This window comes from Balaenoptera physalus, assembly GCF_965194825.1.
Source record: "Balaenoptera physalus genome assembly, chromosome: X".
In the NCBI taxonomy this organism is placed as follows: domain Eukaryota; kingdom Metazoa; phylum Chordata; class Mammalia; order Artiodactyla; family Balaenopteridae; genus Balaenoptera; species Balaenoptera physalus.
The window spans coordinates 61,269,361-61,280,089 of record NC_138903.1 but is presented as its reverse complement, the minus strand read 5'-3'; the positions used below and the strand labels follow the sequence as shown (position 1 = coordinate 61,280,089).

Here is a 10,729-nt window from a genome sequence, read left to right as displayed (position 1 = left end):
GATTCTGACTATCAAGGCACAAAGGTAGAAAATCCCCTGGGGTTTCAGGCCAGGAAGCCTCTTATTGTCCGGCTCTGACGCTGAGCTAGGAGAATGGGAAAAGGCTGCCCTCCCCCCTTCCTCGCTCCCTGCCACGCCGGTCTTGCTTTTTTTTGCAAGTGCGAAGCAATGTCAGGCCCCACGCAATCCCTTTTGCAAAGCTGGAGACAGAGAGAGGGAGGGAGGGAGGGCGGGCGAGAGAGAGAGAGAGGTGTGTGTGTGTGTGTGTGTGTGTGTGTGTGTGTGTGTGTGTGTGTGTGTGTGTGTGTGTGTGTGTGTGTGTGTGTGTGTGTTGTGTAGCAAGGAGGATTGGGGGTGGGAGAGACAGAGAGAGGGAGGGAGGGAGGGCGGGCGAGAGAGAGAGGTGTGTGTGTGTGTGTGTGTGTGTGTGTGTGTGTGTGTGTGTGTGTGTGTGTTGTGTAGCAAGGAGGATTGGGGGTGGGAGAGACAGAGAGAGGGAGGGAGGGAGGGCGGGCGAGAGAGAGAGGTGTGTGTGTGTGTGTGTGTGTGTGTGTGTGTGTGTGTGTGTGTGTGTGTGTGTGTGTGTGTGTGTGTGTGTGTGTAGCAAGGAGGATTGGGGGTGGGATTCCATGACGTTACCGGCTCCGCCTCCCGGTGTATAAAACGGGCGCTTGGCGCGCGACGACCCCAAGCAGCAGCTTTGAAGCCTGAGCAACCGAGCTCGGCAACCGCAACCGAACTCGGCAGCCCCAACCCAACTCGGCTGAACTCAGCCTCACCGAGCACTATTCGAGACGCTCCGCGCCCTGGGCTTGCGACAGCTCCCCGGTAAGCGTTGGGGGCCGACACGTGTGTCGGAGGGGGCGGGCGAGGGTCTGGGCATACCTAGGATTCTCTGGCAACCATGGCATGCAGTTGCATCAACACGGCCGTGACCTGTTGCTGGCGAGACCCCAGCCCTGGGAGCCAAGGCTCCCATTTCCACCTCAGCCCCAGACGTTTTCTAGATGGGGGCATAAGAAACTGGGAGCTGAGTCGCAGGGCATAGGGCGGAACCCCTCCTCTCGGGTGTGAGCAATTTCTGGCTGCTCAGGGGCCCCTCTCGGGGGGCGTCTCCAAATCTTTAGATGTCGAAGCCCCGCCTCACTGTTGATGCTTGCTGGTCAGCCTTGCGGGGCGGGAGGAAGTGGGGGAACATTTGCTTACCCCCCTGGGCGATGGCAGCGCCAGTTACACAGTGTGGGCTTGGAGAGGAGGGATGGAACTGAGTCGGTGCTCACTTTTGATCTGTAGCTGAGGTCGGTCCCCCCCTCCCTCCGGGAGATCTAGGAACCTTGCTTATTTGAAGCCCTGGGGGCGAGCGCCGAAAAGGAATGTGGATATTGGGTGTGAGAAGGGGGTTCTCCCCAGAGCTGCTGGCCTTTCCTGGGTTGAGTTCTGTTTAATCCCCAAAGAGCCACAGGCCAGGGGAGGGACACAATTGAGCTTCTCTGGCTCCTGGGTTGGGGTCTAGGATAAACGCTATAGTTTCCCCGCCAAAGAAAGAAGAGACTAATATTGATTGAGCACCTACTAGGTGCCAGGCCACTGAACTGTAGGGAGCTTTCACATGCCTTTTCTGAAATTAGTCCTTCCACAAACCTGTGAGGTATTGTTATTCCTACTTGCATATGAAGAAACTGAGGTTAGAGGAAAAGTGACTTGCCTTTGTCCCTTCAACATCCTCCTCCCATCCCCCCCCCAGCTCCTTTACTTGGTGGAGTGGGTATTGTAATTCACTCTTAGAGCTTAGGGATAATGAGCCCTATTGAAGGTCTTTTGTCTTGTTTTTCACCAGATCCTTCCTAGCATCCTCTTCAATTCCAGCTAGAATGCTGTGGCAGGCGCTTTGCAGATTTGGTCAAAAGCTGGTACGCAGACGTACACTGGAGCCAGGCATGGCTGAGACTCGCCTTGCTAGATGCCTGACCACTCTGGATTTAGTGGCCCTAGGTGTGGGCAGCACATTGGGTGCAGGCGTATATGTCCTGGCTGGCGAGGTGGCCAAAGATAAAGCAGGACCATCCATTGTGATCTGCTTTTTGGTGGCCGCCCTATCTTCTATGTTGGCTGGGCTGTGCTATGCGGAGTTTGGTGCTCGGGTTCCCCGTTCTGGTTCTGCGTATCTCTACAGCTATGTCACTGTGGGTGAACTCTGGGCCTTCACCACTGGCTGGAACCTCATCCTCTCCTATGTCATCGGTGAGATGGTGGGGCAGGGGGGAACTGCACAGCCAGTGAAGGGGCACGGAGTCAGGAAATCTGGGTGGAATGGTGAAGTGAGGTGTTCATCATTCGCAGGACTTAAATATCCATAAATGCGTGTATTTGTTGGGGGGCTGGGAGGGTTGAAGGTGTGGAGAAATTGTTTGTTCTACTTACCTCTGTCTTGGTGTCCTTAATTGACTGGCTTTGGTTCTTAAAAGGTAAGAATAGGCGAAAATAGCAGGTATTCTTGTGAGACTGGTCTGGGGGAGGGAGGAGAGGAGAGAGGAAACTTGACCCCATGTTTCTGCCTCTGGTCCACCAGGTACAGCCAGTGTGGCCCGGGCCTGGAGCTCAGCTTTTGACAACCTGATTGGGAACCACATCTCTCAGACCCTGCAGGGGAGCATCTCACTGCACGTTCCCCATGTCCTCGCAGAATATCCAGACTTTTTTGCTATGGGCCTTGTGTTGTTGCTCACCGGTGAGGCAAGGGACAGGGACAGGGACAGCGACGGGGGTGGGGCTAGTGGGGACCAGGCCTGGGAGCTTGTGGAGGTGAGAGCAGTGAGAAAGAAGAAGCTGGGAAGGAAAGGTCTGCACTTAGAGGCAAGGAAAACAAAGCTTGGACTGAGGCCTTTCTTTCCCACAGGATTGCTGGCTCTGGGCGCTAGTGAGTCGGCCCTGGTTACCAAAGTGTTCACGGTGGTGAATCTTTTGGTTCTCGGTTTTGTCATCATCTCTGGCTTCATTAAGGGAGATCTGCACAACTGGAAGCTCACAGAAGAGGACTACAAACTGGCCGTGGCTGGACTCAATGACACCTATAGGTTAGGAGATTCAGGAGATGCAGAGCTGGGAGCATGACGGGGAACAGAGGGATCTGCGCTGAGGGATTCTGGATTGGCAGTGGGGAGGAATGAGAGCCTAGGCCTTGAAGGCCCAGCTAAATAGTTGGGCCTTAGAGAAAAGGAACAAGAGTTGGCTGAACACGCTCTTACCTTTTCTATCCCTTCTTTCACTTTAGCTTGGGCCCTCTGGGCTCTGGAGGGTTTGTGCCTTTCGGCTTCGAGGGGATTCTCCGTGGAGCAGCGACCTGTTTCTATGCATTTGTTGGTTTCGACTGTATTGCTACCACTGGTAATACAGTCATTCCGTTCCATCTGGGGCTTGGGCATCTGCGTGTGCTCAGGCGGCGTGTGGGTTGGAGTGGTAGAGGAGCGAGCCTGCTTCTCTGATTCAGAACCTTGTGCCCCTTCTTGTAGGGGAAGAGGCCCAGAATCCCCAGCGTTCCATCCCCACAGGCATTGTGATTTCACTCTTCGTCTGCTTTTCGGCCTATTTTGGTGTCTCTTCGGCACTCACGCTCATGATGCCTTACTACCAGCTTCAACCCGAGAGCCCCTTGCCTGAGGCCTTTCTCTATACTGGATGGGCCCCTGCCCGCTATGTTGTAGCCATCGGATCCCTCTGTGCTCTTTCTACCAGGTCAGTGTCAAACGTTTGTTCTCCTCTGCTGTCAGAGTCTCGGGTGATAGCATTCCACACCAGAGAATACCCCTTAAAAGGCCCTTAAGAAGTCCCTAAAACGGCTGGGAGCAGAAGGTGGAGACTCCTTAAGCTCACAGTCTTGAGGAGAGAGATGCCCAGTCAACGCCGCTCTGGGCATACTTCTCTCCAGCCTCTTGGGCTCTATGTTCCCCATGCCTCGGGTGATCTACGCGATGGCAGAGGATGGCCTCCTGTTTCGCGTCCTTGCCCGGATCTACACCGGCACACACACCCCCATCGTGGCCACTGTGGTCTCTGGCATTATCGCAGGTGAAAACTCATCTTTGCCCTTCCCCTCGTTGTTTCACCAACTCCGTTCACTTTGCTCTTGCCTTCGCTCATGTTTTCTGCCCATCAATTTCAGCATTCATGGCATTCCTCTTTGAACTCACTGATCTGGTGGACCTCATGTCAATTGGGACCCTGCTTGCTTACTCCCTGGTGGCTATTTGTGTTCTCATCCTCAGGTGAGGCTCCTTTCCTCTGCATACTGTGGTTTGGGTTTTGATTCTGAGATGAGGAGTGATGGGGATCTGCTCCTCCTTCCTCCTCTTCCTTCATCATCCTGACTTTCCTTGAGGAATACGGATATCCCTCCCTGACAAAAAGAGTGGCTACCCGTAATGGTGACGAGGAAGGTTAAGCTGCCTGGGAGAAGATGGTATAGTGGTCAAGGGTTGTTCTTAATACTGCCATCTTCCTCTTGTCTCAGGTATCAGCCTGACCAGGAGATGAGGAATGAGGAAGGTGAAGTGGAGTTGCAGGAGGAGAAGATCCATGAAGCAGAGAAGCTGACCCTACAGGGACTATTTTGTCCACTCAACTCCATCCCCACTCCACTCTCTGGCCAAGTTGTCTATGTTTGTTCCTCACTGCTTGGTGAGCATTGGCATTTTTCTCTTGGGTCAGCATGATGGGAAGGAGGGGAGTGTGTGGCATTTGGTGGCTGAGAGAGGGTGACCCTCCTTGCAATGGGGTGCCTAATGTCTTAATATGTTGCTCTCAAGAACTGGTTTTGATGTTTCTCAACTTGACCCTTGAAGCTCTACTGCTGAGTGTCCTTTGCCTGGTGCTGGCCCAGTGGTCCACTCCACTGCTTTCTGGAGACCCATTGTGGATTGCAGTGTTTGTGCTGCTCCTGACGCTCATTACTGGGATCACTGGAGTCATCTGGAGACAGCCACAGAGCTCCACTCCACTCCACTTTAAGGTAAATGACCTCTTTTTTTCCCCTCCACCAACCCATCTTGGAAGAATAGGTTCCAGATACCTTGCAGTCTCATACATATTCTTTCATTGGACAAGAAGGGAGAGATATAGGAGATACCTAGGCCAAAGATGTCTTCTCTGACCCTTCCTGTTCCATTTCCACAAATTCTGCATATTCTTGGAGTCCCATATGAGGTACACTACATGAATGGACACTGAAATACACAGCATGAGTAGGAGTCGGACTCTCCCTTTCCTGGCTTGAGTAGGTTAGGGATCTCTTTCTATATCACCCTGTGGTCTGTACAAAGAAGATTTTGCTTTGTTCCCAGGTACCTGCTTTGCCTCTCCTCCCACTAGTGAGCATCTTTGTGAATATTTACCTTATGATGCAGATGACAGCTGGTACCTGGGCCCGATTTGGGGTCTGGATGCTGATTGGTAGGTATCCACTTGGGAAGAGTAGGCCTCTCGGGTCTCCTTTCCCGCCTCCTTTCCCTCTTGGTCCCGAGTAGGAGCCCTATTAAGCCTTTACAGGCCACTATTTTCCCTACCTCACAGCTACCTTTCCCTACTAGGGTTTGCTATCTACTTCGGCTATGGGATGCAGCACAGCCTGGAAGAGGTTAAGAGTGACCAACCCCCACTCAAGTCTAGGGCCAAAACTGTAGACCTGGATCTCAGCAGTGCCTGTACACATTCGATTTGACATCATCACACCTGAATGCTGTCTGTTCTTCCTGCACAATAATGGAGAGTACTCCTGACCACACAGAGAGCTAGGCTTCCCATGGGATGTTGGTGGAGGAACACAGATAGAGCTCTGTATTTATTGTGGAGTGAAGGATGTGTCTGCTCTTTCTCGTCTTTTTTCTTTTTTTCACTCGTCTACTTTTTAACTGTATCTGTAGCTGCTCACTGGCTTTTAAAAAATTATTATTAAAAGAAACTAGAAATAGAAATTATGTCTTGTTCTTTGCTTGCTAGAGATGATATGGAGCCTGACTTTCAGTGTGGAGAGCTTCAGATAAGTGTCCTTTGTTTGCTCCTGTCACCACAAAAGTATCTGCTGTGCCTGTGTGTGCTTCTTGTTGGCTTGGGGTTTGAGTAGGGTGGTGTAAGTAGCCATCACGTCTAGTCACACTTCAAGGAACGATCTTGAGATATGTTTTCCCCTTGCTACACAAAAGGTTAGGTTCTGAATAAGTAGACAGCAACACTCGTCTCTGGGATTTGGGAGTGGACTCTGATCTCAACACTGGCATTGGTCAGGGCCTACACTGAGACCACTGCCTTCTGTTCCACCCCTTCTAGTTGGACCAGTCCCAGACTCCTATGACTGCCTGGACAACAGAAATTTTGGCTGTGGTGTTTAGTACTTCTGGGCAGGGGTGGACAATAGGAGAGGATGGGTAAAGGACTGTGTATATGTATAGCTACTGGTTGTTGTAAGGAAACAGAGGTTAGAGCTGCTCAGACCAAGAACTGTTCATTCCTCCATTTACTCAACAAACATATGAGGAGCTCCTGTAAAATGCTAGGCCCGTGCCGGGTGCTGGGGATACAAACATGAATAAACATAGTCCCTGCCCTCAAGGAACTCACGATCTAGTGGGGGAGACAAGCAGGTAAACAGGAGACAATGCGATTTGTCCCAGGGCAGGGGTAAGTGCCGAGAGCTGCAGAGGCACAAAGAAGGATGTGCTTGACCTGGGTGTACCCTGCGGCTTGTGGGATCTTAGTTCCCCGACCAGGGATTAAACCCCGGGCCCTCGGCAGTGAAAGCGCGGAGTCCTAACCACTGGACCGCCAGCGAATTCCCTTGAGTAGGTGTTTATGAAGTGGACTGAGGGGAGGGCTTATCTGCCAGTGATCAGTGTGCACAAAGCTGCGGAAGTGTGAAAAGGCGTACTGTATTGGGGGTATGACATATAGTTTAGTGTGGCTGGAGGGCAGCATATATGGGGTTGTGGTGAAAGGTAAGAGACCACACGAATGGCCTGTATACCCTACCTAGGAATTCAGATGTTATCTTAAAATGGTGTGTGTGTGTGGAGCGGGGGAGGGGGTGTTGTCACTGAATGATTCCAAGCAAAAGGGTTGGTTGGATTTATTAGTCTGGCAGCAGCAAGGAGGATGGCTTGGAAGAGGGTGGGGGAAGTTAGAGCAGTGTGATAATAGCTGCCATTTATTCAGTATTTATTTTATGCCAGATACTGTGCATACAATCTCTTTTTAGTTCTTGCAATGACCCAATGAAGTAGATGTTATGGTAATTATTTTTTACAGATGAGGAAACAGGTTTGGGGTAAGAAATATGCTGTAGGTCACATAACTTGGAGTGATCAGGGCCGGGATACGCACCCAGTTCTGACTCTGCAGCCTGTGCTCTTTAGCCACTGTGCGACATCGCTAGCAGTAATTAGTTAGGAGAGCATCATAGTCATTTGCGCAAAATATTTCAGGATTTTTGGTCATTTGGATGTCGGAGGTAAGAAAGAAGTGGACGACTTAGATTTCTGGGTGAACTTTCTGGGTGAATGATCAAATTATTAGCCAAGATGGAGAGCATAAGAGGAAGAGCATATCTGGGGAAAGATAAGTTCAGTTCCAGATACGCTGAGTTTATAAACATGTACATGAGTTTAGCTTCATATAGGTGAAGATACATAATCACCCATTGGAACTTGGAGCTAGGCTAGAGGTCTAGGCTAGAGTTACAGATTTAGGAATCATCAACTCAGAGGGCAAATGAGTATGTAATGGAAGCTGTGTGTGGGGCTAAAGATTGCCTTGGGGCAAAATAAACAATCAAAAAATTTTGAAGCACAAATGATATCATTTCCTTTATGTACAAAGAACTCATAAAAAATAAGAAAGATGAATAGCCTGATAGAAAAATGAGTACAGGATATAGTGTTCAGAAAAAGAATATAAGATACCAACAAATATAAAAAAAGATACTCAGCCTCACTCAACAAGAAATGCAAATTAAAACAACCATGAGAATTCAGTTCTTACCTTCCAGACTGGCAAAACAAATTTCGATGACAAGGCATTGGCAAAAGTGAGGGTAAACAGGCAATCTTATGCATGATGGGGATATACATTCTTGTGACTTTTGCGGAGGGTAATTTGATGACAGCAGAATTAAAAACACATTCTTTTTGATCTGACAATTTCATTTATAGGAATTAAAAATTTACGTATATGAGGATATTTACGGTGACATTATTCATAATAGCGTAAAACTTGGAAGCTACCTGATGTGCACCGGCCAGGAACTAGTTAAGTTAAATTAATTCAGTGGAAGACATACAGCCATTTAAAAGATGAGATCTTGCTTTCCTGGATATAAAAGCTCAGTATAAATCTAGGTTAAATAAAACAACATGGCATTTACTCAAAAAAAGAAAAATAAAGATAGAATTATATGTGCCAAGAGGTGATATGGAAAGAGCTCCAAGTCACACTTTAAGTAGAGACAAAACAAAATGGAACAAAAACCCCAAGGTGCAGAATATTTGTGTGAAAGAGCAAAAGAGGATGCATTTATACCTATTTTTTTTTCTGGAAAAATTAACCAGAAACCTCTGGTTTCTCCTCTGTACTTTTTCAGCTTTTCACCAGGTACAAACATTATTTTATTATTTTAAAAATTAAAAAGAAAATTTTTTTTTTGGCTGCACGTATGGGATCTTAGTTCCCCGTCCAGGGATCCAACGTGCATCCCCTGCGATGGAAGCGTGGAGTCTTAACCACTGGACCGCCAGGGAAGTCCCCAAACATTAGTTTTAAAATTCCTTTTAAAAATCATTATGATAGTAAAAGATTGGAGGAACTCTAACATTGAAGGGATACAGGAGGAGGAGGACTCAGTGTAGGAGGAGGTGGAGACAGGAGAGTGATGTGGAAGTCTAGGGAGGAAGGGACCTCTCAGGAGCAGTCAACAATGCCAAATGCTGCCTAGAGAGCCGAGTTAAATAAGATGAGGACAGAAAGGGTTCATTGGTTTTGTCAGTTAGTAGGTAATAGATCATTTCAAGAGCAGTTTGTGTCAGATGGTGGGGGGCACTGCAGTGGATTGTGAATGGAGGGTGAGGAAGAGGACCTGGGCTATAGGCGAGCATTTCAGGGCACCGCTGGAGGGAGCTGAAGGAGAGGTTTGGGTTTTTTGTTTTGTTTTGTTTCAAGATGGGCAATTCTTGCATTTACAGGCTTAAAGGAGATTGTCAGTGGAGAGAGCGATAAATCCCGGCACTACTGTTTAAATAAATCTTTTGTGAAGGAAGGAGTAGTTCTTTGATTTGGTACTCTAGGTCTTTTTTCATTCAGTGCCGTCTTTCCCAGACCTCAGACAGGTAAGTATAACCTTCATGAATTTTTCTCTTTTTGTGTAATTCCTGTACTATTTTAAAAAAAAACACCAATTTTTAAGCTTAAATACACTTCTTTAAAAAAGAAAACATTTTACCACTATCATAAGTGGAAAACAAAGTATTTTCCTAATATACATTAAAATATCCAACTATTAAAAAATGTTTGGCTGTGCACCACCTAAAATAATCACATACACCATATTTTGGAAACAGTTAACACAGTGAATAATATCTCCGTAGGACACTATGCTTGAAGCTGGAGTAGAAAATTGCTTTAGGTGTGGTCTAATCTTGATCTCCTCAAGGAGCCAGAGATAAAATTGGCCCAAATAAGTACAGACACAAAGTGAGAAATAATAGGTATCCTAAGAGAGGTCTGAATGAAGTACCACGGGAATTCACATGAAGGAGTTCTGTGAAGTCTTCATGGAAGCTGAGGCTTTTAAGCTGTGCTTTAAAGGATGGGTAAAATATGTAATTTCAGATATGGTGGGAGAGCATTTCAGGAAGAGGGAACCTTGTGCACAAAGGCAAGAAGATGGGAAAGTTTATAATTCAGTTTGTCCAGAGCCTAGGATTTTGAGGTGGTGAAGTGGAAAAAGAAGGCAGGAAAGGCAGATTCCAGTCACTCCTGAACTCAGTGCCAGGGCCTGCAAGTAAGGGGCAGGAAGTGTGTGGATGAGAGTGTTATAATATGTGAAGGAGAGAGTGGGTCTGTGATTTGTTTCAATGAATTAACCTCAGCTACCTACTCATATGGTTATACCCTAGATTTTGCCAGAATGTCACCTCTGAAATCACTATTTCAAACATCAAATTCTCTGTCTACATCTTCCCAGGCTCCAGCTCATTTGCTCAAGTAACCCCACTGCAACAATTCTTTGACCTCGTGAATCCTCCAATTCACTACTCCCCTGCTCCCCAGATACACCTTCTCTGTGCTTATCAGTTTCCTCCAATCTTTGCTTGTTCCCTTTACCACTTAAAATTTCTGAATTTATTATCATTATCACTCTTGCGAATATCTTCACCTCACTAGGCAATACTCCAGAGTCCTCTCCACCCCACCCGGAGGAATCCAAACATCTTCTCCATACTTTCACCTGTGTAGCTCAGGATTGTTAGAGGCAATCACACAGCTGGGCAGGTTAATGATCATCAACCTTGACCAGGCCCTCAAAGAGGATTTCTGCCAGAAATCATCTTTTTCTCTCCGATTCCCCTGCTCTCTGAAACAACTGTTTCTTACCTTCCTCACAGTCTTCAAAATCTCTCCCTCCTACTCTCTGCTGTTGACTTTGCCTCATACTTTATTGCAAAGACGCACGCCCATCAGATAAAAACTC

At 47.8% G+C, this 10,729-nt stretch overlaps 1 protein-coding gene across 1 annotated transcript; it reads left to right on the top strand.

Annotated features, from left to right (window-relative positions):
* The first annotated feature begins 612 nt into the window (after nucleotides 1-612).
* SLC7A3 (solute carrier family 7 member 3) lies at nucleotides 613-9,525 on the top strand. The gene is made up of 12 exons (XM_082445993.1): nucleotides 613-828; nucleotides 1,838-2,241; nucleotides 2,570-2,728; nucleotides 2,897-3,074; nucleotides 3,272-3,384; nucleotides 3,510-3,732; nucleotides 3,926-4,065; nucleotides 4,160-4,262; nucleotides 4,508-4,674; nucleotides 4,839-5,005; nucleotides 5,337-5,445; nucleotides 5,583-9,525. Exons 2-12 carry the CDS (start codon nucleotides 1,872-1,874, stop codon nucleotides 5,711-5,713), a joined length of 1,860 nt encoding a protein of 619 aa, XP_082302119.1. The 5' UTR covers nucleotides 613-828; nucleotides 1,838-1,871; the 3' UTR covers nucleotides 5,714-9,525.
* Nucleotides 9,526-10,729: the final 1,204 nt, after the last annotated feature.